Consider the following 16,746-nt stretch of genomic DNA (forward strand, 5'->3'; position numbering starts at 1 on the left):
GCGGTCTCAAGGCACCCCATTCTAAAATGTAAAAGCTATTCTAATATTTTTATATAATGCAGCAACATCCACAAGTCCAAGTAGGATACCCAACGTTAGAGGTGATTTATTCTTCCAAAGTAAATATACTTTTGCACACAGTTACTGACTAGTATTCCAGTGTTTCTCTTCTCCCTCGGTTTTTCTCCATCACTCAGATAATGTGACCCCGACACTGATGGAGAAGGGCAGGGGAGGCTCAAAGAAGAATGCTATGCAGGTGACTGACATCCTCCTTATCAACTGATAATCCCATTGGTCGTTAGGACGTTGACAGCTAGAATGTTGTAATGGTGCACAACAGTGGCGGCTGGTGCTCAATATTTTTTTTGGGGGGGGGGCAGCAAACCAACGCCAACCGTCCCACCACTATGCAGGAGACAGACAGGGATGCATTGGCGATCAGAGGCCTCCTTATCTAAGAAGAAATCATATCAGGCAGACATGGATCCGGGCTGCAGCTCCTCACTCCAGGGCCATCACTTCTCCTCCAGGCCGAACAGGAAGTGGGTCCTGACTGAGACCTGATTGTCTCAGGAACTGCTTCCTTATTGGCCGGGAGAAGAATCAGGAAGACAATAGTAGATAATAATTTGCTATTGTCACACAAGTCGAGCCCACCCTTTTTTAAAGCCAATTAGAGCCTCAGGCTTTAATCATGTGCTTAACAAAAAAAACCCCATTGAAATCAATGCGCCCGGTGCCCTTCCATGTAGATTAGGGGGCCGGACGCATGGATGGGGGGGCGGCACCTGTGCACAGGCCGCCACTGGTGCACAATGAAAACCTGTGACTTATGCTGGCCATACACTATATGAAAAATCAGCCAAAATTCGGTCATTTGTCCAGTTCGTTCGTTTTAATAGGCACAAAATTGATAATCGTTGGGACATCTTTGAGCCGAAAAAACACAAAGGACAAGTTTGGAAATGTTCTGCCAAACGAATGGTAAATTGAAAGTATATGTAAAAAAAACAAACAAAAAATGGATTCATTTATGTCCACTGAACGATTTATCGGTCATTACATGATGGCACTATCGTTTTGCTCTCATGGCCGAATGTCCGTTTTTCAAAAATGGGTTTGGCCGATTTTTCGGATAGTGTATGCCCAGCATTTGTGTAACTAAAAAGGCAGCCTTCATCCGCACACTGGCTTGTATACAATTTTTGAGCAATTTTTAGGCATTTTGCCAAGGCACCCCTGAAGAAAACTCAAGGCACCCTGGTTGAAAAAGGTCATCTAAGGTCCCTACCTCACATTCATACACATACACGGGCCAATTTAGACAGGAACCAATTATCCTAGCTTGTCTTTAGAGTGTTGGAGGAAAGCAGAGAACCCCCACACAAGCAAAGGGAGAACATGTAACCCCAATGCAGGTAGTGCTGCGGTTGGAATTTAACCAAGTCCTGTCCGCACTATAGCCAAAAGACGGCTACAGCGCAGACCTAATTTGTCGGCAGGACGTCCATAGACGTCCTCCTGTGCTCGAGCGGCCTGCGCGCCCCCTGCAGGGCGCGCGCAGCGCACTCTGTGATCAGCGAGTCTATGAGTCTGGGCTGATCACAGATCAGAGTAAGGGGTCGATCCCGACTCCTTACCACGTGTTCAGCTGTCAGCCAATGACAGCTGATCATGTGATGTAAACAGAGCCGGCAATCGGCTATTTTTTCCCCTCGCACCGGTAGCGTGAGGAGAAAGAAAAAAGCCGATCACCGGCAGCTGTGAGAGGGACATCAGTCCCGATCGTGGAGAGCTTCTGCAGAGGCTTCTGTGCCCACTTGTGCCACCTACCGGTGCCCACAAGCGCCACCTACCATTGCCCACAGTTCCACCCATCAGTGCCCAGAGTGTCACCTATAAATGTCACCAATCAGTGCCTCATCACCAGTGCTGCCTATCAATACCACCTACCAGTTCCCATCAGTGCCACCTACCAGTGCCCATCAGTGCCAACTATCAGTGCCCATCAGTGACATCTATCAGTGCCACCCATCAGTGCCACCCATCAGTGCCGTCTTATCAGTGCCTATCAGTGTCGCCTTATCTGTGCCTATCAGTGCAGCCCATCAGTGTCCATCAGTGCAGCCCATCAGTTTCCATCAGTGCAGCCCATCCATGCCCATCAGTGCAGCCCATCCATGCCCATCAGTGCAGCCTCATCAGTGCCCATCAGTGCAGCCTCATCAGTGAATATCAATGAAGGAGAAAAATTACCCGTTTGCAAAATTGTTTTGTTTGTTTAGCAAAAAATAAAAACCCAAGTGGTAATTAAATACCACCAAAAAAAAAGCTCAATTTGTGTGAAAAAAATGATAAAAATTTCATTTGAGTACAATGTAACATGTCCGCGCAATTGTCATTCAAAGTGTGACAGCGCTGAAAGCTAAAAATTGGCCTGGGCAGCAGGGGGGTTTAAGTGCCCGGTAAGCAAGTGGTTAAATCAAGGTCCCCAGCGCTGCATGGGAAATGTGCTAACCACTAATTCAGGAGGAATATTAGGGAGTATGGGCCCCACCCCAAACTACCCGAAGGAAGGAGGCAAGTGGACTATTGTGGTACAGTATGTATAAATAGTACAAATCACTAGTAAAAAAGTCACAAACTTTATTTTTACAAATGCAATAAAAGAACACATATATAGGTTAAAAAGGTTCAGATGACATGATATTACATGACATGTTTCGCGGATTTACTGCTTCATCAGGACAGTACATCTGTAAATATAGATGAAAATGCAATAAAAGTAAATACCATATGAAAGGTTTTTTACACAGTTGTAAAATGGGGGAGATGAAAAAGAATGGTGATGAGACTGCTTTCCCGAACCTCGGAGGGTGTACAGCAATAAGGCCACCCGGCTGGGTCTCCCCCGGCGATTGGGAAGGGGATATGTGAGACACCAGCCGGTATCTATATGAAACAGTATGAAGATGAATAATAGGTAATTACTGTCAAGTAGGTATCAGTCATAAAATAATGTGGTGTGCAAAAACATATCAGGTGTGAAGAGCATGCAGCCCGTGAGAAAGCCACACCAATATTAATAAAGGGGAGAAGAAAAGAAGTGAGGGGAGTGAAGGAAGGTAAGAAGAAAAGAAAGGGGAGAAGAATGAAAATGGGATAAAGAGAAAAGGAAATGAAAGATGATACCAGAAAACCAACAGTGAAAGTACTGGGGAAAAAAGGGAGCACACCACATTATTTTATGACTGATACCTACCTGACAGTAATTACCTATTATTCATCTTCATACTGTTTCATATAGATACCAGCTGGTGTCTCACATATCCCCTTCCCAATCGCCGGGGGAGACCCAGCCGGGTGGCCTTATTGCTGTACACCCTCCAGGGCTCGGGTAAGCAGTCTCATCACCATTCTTTTTCATCTCCCCCATTTTATAACTGTGTAAAAAACCTTTTTATATGGTATTTACTATTATTGCATTTTCATCTATATTTACAGATGTACTGTCCTGATGAAGCGGTAAATCCGCGAAACATGTTGTGTAATATCATGTCATCTGAACCTTTTTAACCTATATATGTGTTCTTTTATTGCATTTGTAAAAATAAAGTTTGTGACTTTTTTACTAGTGATTTGTACTATTTATACATACTGTACTGTAATAGTCCACTTGCCTCCTTCCTTCGGGTAGTTTGGGGTGGGGCCCATACTCCCTAATATTCCTCCTCAACTAATTTGGATGATGGTACACTTTACTGACTTATAATTTGTTTATCTGTTTGGTGAGGCGACACGCTTTATATATCTAACCACTAATTCAATGAAATTTTCCAAACTTCCTGAATCCATCTTTTTTCAAATAAATGTAGCACACCCCCTTAAGGGCCCCAGATGAACTGGGATCCCCCACTCTGCACAGCCAGGCACACCGAATTTCCACAGTCATTCCAAAGTCAGAGAACTTGTTTTGTGTTTTTGTTTATTGAGAGATGTAACTTGGATAGGGATGGGAGATTATGGGATGTCCATTTCACTTCAAACAAACTTCAAGGACAACTCTTCCTATATACAGTCTCTATATACAGCTCCTCTTCTTCCCCCGGCACTCACTTGCCTGCAGAAACCTGTGTCACCCTGTTATAATTTGGTAGCAAAGGCCGATTACAGGGAGGGACTCACAGCCCCTTTTCCTATAAGAAAAGAATGGGTGACACAGCTCACACTTTCCTAGCACTTCCGCACTGTGGTCACTGATCCCAGCACCACCTCTTCAGGCCCTGCCAGCCCACCTGGCTGCAGCAGCCCCTCTCACTAGCCCTCCTGGCTAACTTCTCCCCACAGTCCTCCAGGCTGACATTCACCAGCCCACCCGGCTAACTCTCAGGAGATCTCCCGGACCTGCTGACCTGCTCCCGCCGTCCTCTTTTCTTGCTCCCGTGCCTCCAGGAAGGGTTTCCTCTGTGAGTTGTTGGGGCCCCAGGCCCGAGGTCACCCCACCCCAGACTAGGAAGCACCCTTGAGGACCCCTGACAGCCTCCTCAGCACTCCATCTTCCACCCGACCGCCTCCCCCTGGCATGACTCATGCCTTTTTATGAGGAGGACTGCCCCCTGCCTGCCCTTTACTGGGGATTGGCTGAGGGCCTCATAAATATTCCTAACAGCCCCTCCTAGCATCCACCCACTATGTCTAGAACATTCTCCAAGGTTCCAGAGAACAAAGGGAGGCACCAGAAAAGCTGTCAGGATGAGTCATCCAGCCCTGAGTCACTAAACCCTGACCCAGATTCAGCCCAGGCCTGGCTCTCAGCCAAGCCAACTTTTCCTACACTAACAAATAAACCTATTTACATCTAGCACACTAGCTAGAGAATAAAGACTGATCCTAAGTGAGGGGAATCAACGTCACGTGTACTTTGATTTTTCTTGTATTTCGTTTGAACAATGAAAACTTGGTGGAAGGAAGTTAAAATTTTTGTCTGCGAAATACTGCTGAAAATGCTTGTTGCTTGGCTATAGGGCTGATCCCTTTGCTGTTAAAAGGTTGGAGCGAGTTTGCAGGGAAGGACTATTTGCTGACTTTCCCGGCCGATCTACATGCTGGACTCAGAAAGTACTGAAGCCAGAGAAAGCCGGGCAACTAGCATTTTCAGAAGGAGCTCAGCATTGGCATACTCTGCTTTTCCGTATAATTTGTTTCATTTGTTCTCGGAATTCGTTTAATTTATTCATTTTCGAATCGATTCAAATTTTTCTAATTTGGATCGATTCGAAAAGTTTTCAAATCAATTTCAAATAGTTTTTGAATTAGAATAGTTTTCGCATTCGAAAAGTTTTTTAATGCGAATAGTTTTCGAATTCGAAAAGTTTTACAATTTCCAAAGAGAATAAAATAGAATAGAAAATAAAGGAATAGAATAGACAAAAATTGAATAGAAAAGAATATAACAGAAAATAAAATAATATAATATAATAGAGTAAAACAGAACAAAATAGGATAGAAAATAAAATAACAGAATAGAATGGAAAAGAATAGAATTAAAAAAAGAATAGAATAAAATAGAAACATTATAACTATCTTCTGAAATTTGAATAGAATAGAATAAAAATATATATATATAGAATAGAATAGAAATGATATAGCCATTTTCCAAAATTCAAATAGAATCAATTCGAATTTGAATACAATAGAAAAGAATAGAGTAGAATGGAATAGAAAATAACACAATAGTATAGAAAAAAAACAACAGAATAGAATGAATAGAACCATCTTCCTATTCTAATCTATTCTATTGTTTTTTTAATTATACTCTTTTTTTTTTATTCTATTCTATTCTATTTTATAGTTTTCTAATTCAAAAACTTTTTGAATTCTAAAAGGATTTGAAAACAAATCTTTTTTCGTTATTTCTGATTTGTTTAAATTCGGTATTATTGTAAATCAATAATTCGGATACATACGAATTTCCGAAAAAATGAAAATTTGGCTGAAATTTAATTTTAAAAACGAAATGAACCGCACATGTCTAATCTCCTTCACCAAGAGATGCAGTGGCTGTGAACGCTGTATTAGCGGTATGTATCCTCGTCTATATACAGTATACAGCGCTGTGTTCTACCAGTGAGATGAGAACTTCCCACCCCCACTGCCAGAACACAGCGCTGTATACTGTATATAGATGAGGATACATACAGTGTATACCATTGGTGCTCAACCTGTGGCCCTCCAGCTGTTGTGGAACTACAAGTCCCATCATGCCTCTGCCTTTGGGACCATGCTTGTAATTGTCAGTGGCTTGCAATGCCTCATGGGACTTGTAGTTCTTCAACAGCCAGCTGCTGCAGGACTACAAGTCCCATGAGCCATTGCAAGCCATCGTCAGTGGGCACAGGCTGAGCACCCATGGTGTATACAGCACTCACAGCCACTGCTTCTTATAGTGAAGGAAATAATTTGGCTCAAATGAATGTTCTGATTGTACAATCCGATCTTTTACACTGATCAGCCATAACTTTATGACCACTGACAGGTTAAGTGAATAACACGGATTATTTCATTATAATGGCATCTGGAAGTCGGTGGGATATATTAGGTAGTGAGTGAACATGTTGTCCCTGAAGTTCATGTGTTGAAAGCAGAAACAATGGAGATTGCAGTTTGCTGTATATGGAGCTGTGTAGCTGCAGGCTGGTCAGAGTGCCCATGATGATCCGTGTCCACATCCGAAAGCTCCCGCTAATGGGCATCAGGACTGGACCTCAGAGAAATGGAAGGTGGGGACCGGGTCTGATGGATCAGGATTTGTGGAGGAGTGAGGAAGAAGAGTAAAAGTGAGGAGTATAAGTGAGGAGGCGAAGGAGGGAGGAGTAGAAGTGAGCAGGAGAAGTGAGAGGAAAGAGTGAGGAGGAGGACAGCGGAATAGAAGTGAAGAGTAGGAGTGAGGAGAAGTGAGGAGGAGGATTGAGGAGTAGAAAATTAAGGAGGAGTGGGGAGTAGACGTGAGGAAGAGAAGTGAACAGAAGTGAGGGGGGGAGTGATGAGTAGAAGTGAGGAGGAGTGAGCAGGAGATGTGAGAGGAAAGAGTGAGGAGGAGTGAAGAGTAGAAGTTAGGAGGAGGACAGCGGAATAGAAGTGAAGAATAGGAGTGAGGAGGAGAAATGAGGAGGAGGACTGAGAAGTAGAAAAAAGGAGGAGGATTGGGGAGAAGAAGTGAGGAAGAGAAGTGAGGAGTAGAAGTGAGGAGGAGTAAGGAGTAAAAGTGAGGGGGAGAAGTGAAGAGTAGAAGAAGTGAGTCATAGAAGTGAAGAGGAAGAATGAGGAGTAGAAGTGAGGAGTAGAAGTGAGGAGGGGAAGTGAGGAGGGGGAGTGAGGAGTAGAAGTGAAGAGGAGGAGTGAGGAGTAGAAGTGAAGAGTAGAAGTGAGGAGGGGGAGTGAGCAGTAGAAGTGAGGAGTAGAAGTGAGGGGGAGAAGTGAAGAGTAGAAGTGAGGAGGAGGAGTAAGAGTGAGGAGTAGAAGTGAGGAGGGGGAGTGAGGAAGAGAAGCAAACAGTAGAAGTGAGCGGGGGGAGTGAGGAGTAAGAGTGAAGAGGAGGAGTGAGGAGTAGAAGTGAAGAGTAGGAGTGAGGAGGGGGAGTGAGGAGTAGAAGTGAAGAGGAGCAGAAGTGAGGAGGAGGAGTGAGATAAGTGAGGGGGATAAGTGATGAGTAGAAGTGAGGAGGAGGTGTGAGGAGGGGGAGTGGAAGAAGTGAAGAGTAGAAGTGAGGAGGAGGAGTGAGGAGGGGGAGTAGTGAAGAGTAGAAGTGAGGAGGGGGAGTGGAAGAAGTGAAGAGTAGAAGTGAGGAGGAGGAGTGAGGAGGGGGAGTAGTGAAGAGTAGAAGTGAGGAGGAGGAGTGAGGAGGGGGAGTGAGGAGTACAAGTGAGGAGGAGGAGTGAGGAGTAGAAATGAGGAGGAGGAGTGAGGATGAGGAGTGAGGAGTAGAAGTGAGGAGAAGTGAGGAGTAGAAATGAGGAGGAGGAGGAGTGAGGAGTAGAAATGAGGAGGAGGAGTAGAAGTGAGGAGGAGGAGGAGTAGAAATGAGGAGGAGGAGTGAGGAGTGGAAGTGAGGAGGAGTGAGGAGTAGAAATGAGGAGGAGGAGTGAGGAGTAGAAGTGAGGAGGAGGAGTGAGGAGCAGAAGTGAGGAGTAGAAGTGAGGAGGAGGAGTGAGGAGTAGAAATGAAGAGGAAGAGTGAGGAGTAGAAATGAGAAGGAGGAGTGAGGAGTAGAAGTGAGGAGGAGGAGTGAGGAATAGAAGTAAGGAGGAGGAGTGAGGAGTAGAAGTGAGAGGAGGAGTGAGGAGTAGAAATGAAGAGGAAGAGTGAGGAGTAGAAATGAGGAGAAGTGAGGAGGAGGAGGAGTGAGGAATAGAAGTGAGGAGGAGGAGTGAGGAATAGAAGTGAGGAGTAGAAGTGAGAGGAGGAGAAGTGAGGAGGAGGAGTGAGGAGTAGAAGTGAGGAGGAGGAGGAGGAGGAGGAGTGAGGATTGGGGACACAGATGTAAATAAAACAATGACAGAGGTTCTGCTCTTCCAGACTAAAGCTGTTTCTTAGAAGAAGTTCACTTCCGGTTTCGGTGACAACACTGTCATGGACACCGGAAGTGCCCCTCCCCCGATGAGCACACAGCCATACAAAGCTGTCGGAGGTCCCGATCTTTCCCCACACTGAGAATTTACAGAAACTTCTCCTATAACTCTGTGTGAGTAAAATCTTTAGCAGACATTAGAGGACTCCCCTGAGGTGTGCGCTGTGCTCGGGGCTCTGTCTGGCTGGGAGTTGTAGTTCTTTGTGTCACCTGGATGATAAGGAAGACGTTGTGCTCCTCCGCATACACCGCCATGTTCGGGGGGATCCTCAGGGGCTTCGTAGTGGCGTCCATGTCTGTCTCCTCAGATCTCCGAGCTGCAGGCCTCAGTTCCCCGGACAGGCGGCAGCAGCGCTCCTTAGCAACACAACCAGCTCCACGGTTTCCAGGCGACCAGCGTTTCCAAGGACTCTCATGACGACATCACGCCCCGACAAACTCCTGCGTTTCAAAGCTGTGCATGCGCAGTAGGCTGCAGTGGTTAGGTTGCTGTGTGGGCAGTGTTCAGTGCTAAAACCTGCATGTTCGTATCATAAAGAAGCTTGTACATAGCACAATATACACTCAGAGGCGAACTCCGAGTGATAGTACATGACATGCCTGACTCTGTATGATTTCGTTTCCTAGAGCACTCAGAACCAGAAGCAGTAATTTTCTACTCATAAGACATGCAGTTGAGGAGCAGTAACAATATTCGGCTGAGTTGTTTTTACCACCAACCTTTAAGCTGCAACTAGCAGCAGACGGGTGTTTACATGTCATAGTTGCCATGCTTTCCACCTATAGCAAAAACTACCCAACATATTGTGATCAGCTACTCATTCAGACCAATGGAAAAGCAGTGTAAACGCCCTGAATGTTTGTTTGCAAAAATTGGGTTAAAACAAGCAATGAGGAGACATCACATCGCCCCCTCCTCATCTGTCTATTGCCTCTGAAAAGCAACCTGAACACGGATCGCTCTTCAGAGAAGCAATGGCTGTTAGCGCACATATAAATGCATCCTATAATACTTATTTTCACCTTTTACCACCTTTTGTTGCATCTCCGTGCTGCAAACTTCCTGTCTACATGCACTCTAGCCATGGCTGTATTGTATTTCTAAAGGGGGTAACCAGGCGGTGACAACAGGAAAACATGCCTGTGCAGTGTGTGTTGAGACAGCTACTTTTAGTCCCAATCAGAAGCCAGAAGCGTGTATCAATGGGTGACAACACAGGAGCCCAGTTGGGAGACAGGAATATGGTGTTGTCACCCTATTAAAAAAAAAAAAAAATATATATATATAAGTGGTGATTGAGTTACTGTACCATACTTCCTAACTGTCCCAGATTTCATAGGACTGTCCTGGGATCTGACCAAAATCCCGATGTCTGCAGAGTCCAGGGCACTCTCCACAGCTGGGTGATGGGATACTTGGTCCAACACAAGACTGTGCATGTTCACCAACAGAGAGACGAGCAAGAAGGGAGAGGAGAGTGGTAAGTGCAGGGAAGCTCCTTCTCCCATTGACTGCTGGCACTGTAGTATTCTTCCTCCCACCGACTGCTAACTGACACTGGGGTATTCTCCCTCCCACTGACTGCTGACACTGGGGTATTCTCCCTCCCACTAACTGTTAACTGACACTGTGGCATTTTTTTCTCCCACTGACTGCTAACTGACACATTCTTCTTCCCACTGACTGCTAACTGACACATTCTTCTTCCCACTGACTGCTAACTGACACATTCTTCTTCCCACTGACTGCTAACTAACACTGGGGCATTCTTCTTCCCACTGACTGCTGACCACCAGGACATTCTCCCCCCTACTGACTGTCAATTGACACTGGGATATTCTTCCTCCCACTGACTACTAACTGACGCTGGGGTTTTCTTAGTACAATTGATTGCTGACCACCAGGGTATTCTTCCTCCCACTGACTGCTGACACTGGGGAATTCTTCCTTCCATTGACTGGGAGGATACAGGTCATATCATATGAAAATAGCTCACTCAATGCTCTATAGATCTGTTCCTGGGAAGGTCTGTAGGTGGGATCATCCCCTTTGGGGGGGAATCCAGTTGGGGTTCCCAATGGGGTCTGGAGCCTGGTGACCCTTATGGCCTTACACATATCAGTTATGGACTTATTGTCTTTAGGGATTATTGCCAAATCATGGACTCTGTGGGACTTATATTGCCTCTTGTGGATTTGTTACCTAAATGAACAGTTCCTGTGTCATCCTAAATAGAAAAGGATCAGTAAAGGATCTTCTTTGTTCATCTGCTTTGCTTGGTCTGCAGTCTCTTAAAGGGGTGCATGCACAGCGTATCAAAAGAACAGGGCTTACATCAGGGGACTAGGTAGTTAGAGAGGTATACAGTACATTTAGTCCAGCATGTAAGATGTTGTCTAGTGTAGGCTATATAGCTGTTGCTAAGGACAACTGTATTTGTGTCATTCTTATTTGTAGCCAATCAGCCAGGGCACGAGAGACTGGCAGGGGTTACTCTGGCAGTGAAGGGGTGTTGTGCTTGGCCAATAGCGGCCGGCTCCCCACATACTGGGACCAGATCCACATCTCAGCATACCTAAAGACCCAGTCTGGGAGTCATGGGAGAGAGAGGTGTAGAGGGGCCACAAGTTACAGAAGGGTTAACTGTGAAAGTTGCTGCCCGCTTCTAAGTCTGGAGCTCCAGCCCCCCCCCACCAAAAAAATTAATAATCAGCAGCAACAAATAGTGTAGCTGCTGACTTTTACTATTAGGGCGATACCTGTCCAGGGATCTTGTGGTGTCCTCACCCAAGCCGATTCTTAAATCAGCTCACGGGTGCTGGCGTCGCCATCTTAGGTAAGGGAAACCAGCTGTGAAGCCGCACATGCATGAATCGCGCTGCGCTTTCTCAAAGGGTCGGCTGCGGTGAGGGCTGAATTTCCGGCTGAGTTTGCGGTGAACTCAGCAGTAAGTGGGAACGGGTACCTGTCAAAACCATGTACCCACTACCCCCCCCCCCCCCACAAGGTGCCAAATGTGGCCATGGAGGGGGGGGAGGAGGCAGACAAGTGGTACTTCCCTTTTTTGAGTGGAGCTCCACTTTAACCCCTTCCCCCACACACATATGCATGGATCAGTTTTTTCAAACAGCAAGCAGACTGATCAAAAAAACAAGCAAGGTGTATGGAGAAATACAGTAAATTAAGGAATGTGGACTGAGGATGAATCCGCTTATGCAGAGAATGTTCTCTATGGCATCATCACATGAACATTTTTTGGAAAAGATAGGACGCTACAAACGTAGTGTGGGACTATGCATATGTCTCTGAGAACATAGAATGCCAAAAATATGAGTAAAAAAAATGTTCATTGAATTTTATACACAGATAAAAAAAATGCTTGATAGGATAAAAATGCACATTTTATACCATACAGTACAAACTGTACAGTCACACAAGTATATATATTGTAAATAATCTTGATCTGGTGATGCGTTTCGTGGGCCTCCGCTTCTTCAAGACCGTACAAGCAAGTATGACTAGAAATAGAAAGCATAATTTTTAAACATTTATTGGCAATCATATTCAATATTATGAACAATATCTATAGATAGAAAGACATATATAAAGTGTATGGAGGAATCCTCCTCCTCCTCTGATATTGTATTTTGACAGTGGGGACTCCTCTTCCGATTGGCTGCAGCGCTCATCTAAAAAACATTTTCCAACAAGCCCATTCGTGAGACGTTGATCATTAGATTGACTTCTCAGGAACAGGAATGGCCATAGATGGCCGTACCAGCCAGATTTTGATCCATTTATGGCCAGCTTTAGTTATTGAACATTATCTTTGCAATTTTACCATGCTGGCTTACTATGTCCATGGTAACTTCACCACTGAGCACCTATCTCCAGTCAATTGGCCAATGAGGTATATGAGCAGCATGGTTCTATACTACATATCGTATATGTACTATGCCCCTTTAATCCACACCCAATATTCAGTGCCTGTACACTTTTTGCTACATGCCCATACATCATCTATATGTCAAGGTGTCCATATTTCTCAAGCTCCAAATTCTCTTGCTAGTCTTGAAGGATCTTAAAAAAATATGTCAAAGTTGGCAGGTTCTATAGGTCTTCCCAGACATGTGGCCTTTAACATGTTTGCCATAGGGCCCACCCTTTACTATTTCCCCAGGCCCCCCCTTAGGAAGCCAATCATGTATTGGTGTTTGTTGGTCTGGGTAATGATCTAATCTCATGTTTAGTGGTAGGTTTCGAAAACATTGGAATGTAGGCTCCGTTCACACTGTTGACTTCATCCTCCTGTCAGCTTAGTACTTGTTTGGATAGCAATCCTTTGTTGATATGATCCAAGTTCCAGCGAGATAATATTAGCTTCTATCTATTAAGCCTGCTGAATCCCATTCATAGATCTTGTGTAACTCAGTTGTGCAATGAACTCTCTATTACAGTAAATAGTTACAGTGGCGTTGTGTCACTAACAACTATGTATAGAGCATGGGCGGTGTCCGAACATAATGTTTTCTTACACAGGAATGCTTTATATACTTGTGAACTCTGCAGGTTCCTATTTATCATAACACCATCCCATCGGCCAATAACTAGGATGTCGCAGGGAGGATGGAAAAACACATTAATAGGGATCGTTTGATAATCTATGCGTTAGTACACAGCTTACGAGAGTCGAACATGACAGATCTTGCAAAAATTTCAGAAGGAACAAGCACGAAAATCTCCCTACTTCCTGGCTATGTGATAGGAATCAGACCGAAAAGGAAGTGAGGGTAAATCTCCCCACTTCCTGGCTATGTGATAGGAATCAGACTTAAAAGGAAGTAAGGATACATTTCCCCACTTCCTGGCTATTTTACAGGAATCAGACTTAAAGCGGAGTTCCACCCAAAAATGGAACTTCCGCTTTTTGGAATCCTCCCTCCCTGGCACCTTTCAGGGGGGAGCAGATACCTGTCTAATACAGGTATTTTGCTCCCACTTTCGGGCATAGAAACCTGAGCCACCCGTGGGTATCTACGCCACTTCCCATCCCCCCCTGCTGTCTTCTGGGAGACACACAGTGCCCAGGAGACAGCAGGGACCAGTGGGAACGCGCAGCGTGAGTTGCACATGCGCAGTAGGGAACCAGGAAGTGAAACCGCAAGGCTTCACTTCCTGATTCCCTCACCGAAGATGGCGGCGGCAGCACCCCAGAGCCGAGGGACAGATCGGCTTCGGGTGCCGACATCGCGGGCACCCTGGACAGGTAAGTGTCCATATTTTAAAAGTCAGCAGCTGCAGTATTAGTAGCTGCTGACTTAAAAAAAAAAAATCATTGGAACTCCGCTTTAAAAGGAAGTGAGGATAAATCTCCCCACTTCCTGGCTATTTTACAGGAATTAAACCAAAAAGGAAGTGAGGATAAATATCCCCACTTCCTGGCTATTTGACAAGAATTAGACTGAAAAGAAAGCAAGGAAAAAGCTCCCCACTTCCTGGCTATTTGATAGGAATCAGACTGAAAAGGAAGTCAAGGTAAATCTCCCAACTTCCTGGCTATTTTACAGGAAATCAGACCAAAAAGGAAGTGAGGGTAAATCTCCCAACTTCCTGGCTATTTTACAGGAATCAGACTGAAAAGGAAGTGAAGGTAAATCTCCCAACTTCCTGGCTATTTTACAGGAATCAGACCAAAAAGGAAGTGAGGGAAAATCTCCCCACTTCCTATTCGATAGTGTCAGACAGAACAAGAAGTAAGGATAGATCCCTGACAAGGAAGACACAGCCAGCAATAAACAAAAGTGTAGCACCCTCTAGATGTAAAAAGGTTTGTAGTGTAGGAAGATGTGGCTTGGCCGAGAGCCAGGCCTGGGTTGAATCTGGGTCAGGGTTAAGTGACTCAGGGAGGCTGGATGACTCAGCAAGCAGATCTCTGGTGCCTCCCACTGCCTTCTAGAACCTTGGAGAAGCCTCCAGATGTAGTGGGCAGAAGTTAGGAGGAGCTGCTTGGCATATTTATAAGGGGCCCCAGCCAGTCCCCAGCAAATGGGCTGGCAAGGGGCAGGCCACTTCATAAATAGTTATGAGTCATGCCAGCAGAGTGGTCGAGTGGAAGATGGAGATTGAGTGCTGAGGAGGCTGTTGGTGGCCCTTGAAGGTATCCCCTAGTCTGGGGAGGGGGGTGACCACGGGCCTGAGGCTCGGGTGCTGGAGGGACCCTCTACAACACACAGAGGAATTCTTCCTGGAGGCACGGGAGCAAGGAGAGAGGACAGCAGGAGCAGGTCAGCACATCCGGAAGATCTCCTGAGAAGTCAGCTCGGTGGGCACGTGAGTGATCAGTCTGGGAGGACTGTGCCTGAAGAGGTGGTGCTGGGATCACAGGAGTGATTAAGCTGGATGCTGCATTTTTTGCTGGCCCCTTAAAGGGACTTCAGGTTCCTGCCTATAACAGGCCTTTGCTCTACATCTGCCTGAGTGCTTTTGTCAGATCCACGCTGTGCCCGCTGGAGTTCTGCAAGCAAGTGTGCTGGAGGAAGTGAGGAGTGTACTGTATATATAGACTGTATATGGGAGAAGTTGTCCCAGAGGTTTTTGAAGTCAAGTGGGCATCCCATAATTCTATCAATTCCTATCCAAGTTATATATCCTCAATTAAAAAAAAATAATAAAATAAAAACCCTAACGTACTGCACTGTTTCCTGACTCTGGAATGACTGTGAAAATTTGGTGTGTCTGGCTGTTCAGGGTGGGGGATCTCAGTTCATCTGTGGCTTCTTGGGGTTGGGGGGGGGGGGGTTCTGTAAAAGTTTTGGCTAGAGTTCTAGAGCTAATGCCTTTACCGCCTTGCCGTTTTAAAGCAATTTCTTCATTTTCAATCAGATCGGACTTGCTCATTAAAAGTTAACAACTGAAGAAGAAGAACAGAAAATGCCCACCTGTTCCCTACAACAACCCCTTTATCACATCGCTGCTACACTCTGGTGTGCCGGTACCTGCAGCTATGTAGTCAGATTTGCCGTCTTTTCATCTGGTACCCGAACTCTCGCTTGATTGAGATAACACGTTCTATGAGAGCTGTTTCCGCTGCCTCTTGTGCAGGCCTCTGTAGCCCAACAAACCTTTGATTTCCAAGTTCAAAAACAATTCTGTGTTCCTCGCCATCAAAAGCGGCAAGCTGGCATCTGCTGCATTGTAACACGGCACTATAAAGCGTGGAGCTGTGAGAATAAAGGCGTTGCACATCCATCAAGGAGGCTAAGCAGGAACATTACGTTTATTCTCGGGACTGTATAGTGCCTGTGAGGCTGCATGATGCCTTCTCTTTACAGACAAATTGCTGCTGGGTGATGAAAAAAAGGTCTGACTACTTCCCTGGGGATTGTGGGAAACAATGGTCCAGCATTACTTTATAGAATGTTGTTTACTCTGGGTAATTAGAGGAAGAATCTAGAAAAATACGGCTTTACCATCCATGGAAAGGCTTAAAGGATTAGTTCACTTTTTACCAAAAAAAAAAAAAACTGCCTATGCAGGTAAGGAGTGTCTGTAGATTAAAACAAACTGTGCAACTTTGACCAAAGTTGAATAATGCCCTTGCTATAGGCCTCTTGCAGCCTGGCTGAAAAAAACTCCCATGGCGCCTCTCTGTCCTGGCTTGTAACTAGGAAGTTGCTAAGACACTTCTAGCTCCTACTGTTTACCTCCATCATCACAGGAGAGTTCAGCGTTTCAGAGCTTGCTCCTGTGGTGGTGGAAGTGAACAGTAACAGCTGGGAGTCTCTTAGCAACGTCCTAGCAACATGGCAGGATGGGATAATGTGATCTCTGGGAGTTCCCACTATCACAGGTGCAAGCTCAGTGCTTCTGCGACAGAGGGGATAGTGAACTACGCAATGCGTGTGGGTTTGAGAGCTCACTCCTCAGACAATGGAAGGGAGAAGTAATGGCTGGGAGTGTCTTAGCAATATCCTAGTAAAGAAGCAAGATGGGGGGGGGGGGGTTTCAGCCAGGCTTCGGGAGGTACATAAATAGCCTAAACCTATAGCAAGGGCATTATTTAACTGTAGTCAAAGCTGCACAGTATATTTATTTCTCCAGGCACCCCTTACAGTTT

General features: G+C 45.4%; 1 protein-coding gene across 3 annotated transcripts in view; it reads right to left on the reverse strand.

The window, feature by feature from the left end:
- The window catches only part of AK8 (adenylate kinase 8), a 312,083-nt gene extending 303,011 nt beyond the window's left edge, over positions 1-9,072 (reverse strand). The window contains exon 1 of one of the 3 annotated variants that reach the window (XM_073600536.1): positions 8,840-9,072. In XM_073600536.1, the coding sequence (XP_073456637.1) occupies positions 8,840-8,923 (84 nt within the window). In that variant the 5' untranslated portion in view covers positions 8,924-9,072. The remainder of the gene's footprint in view (positions 1-8,839) is intronic. The other 2 variants (XM_073600535.1, XM_073600538.1) reach the window with 2 other exon arrangements.
- Between the last annotated feature and the right edge of the window lie 7,674 nt (positions 9,073-16,746).

Source organism: Aquarana catesbeiana, linkage group LG09 (genome assembly GCF_042186555.1).
Source record: "Aquarana catesbeiana isolate 2022-GZ linkage group LG09, ASM4218655v1, whole genome shotgun sequence".
NCBI lineage: Eukaryota > Metazoa > Chordata > Amphibia > Anura > Ranidae > Aquarana > Aquarana catesbeiana.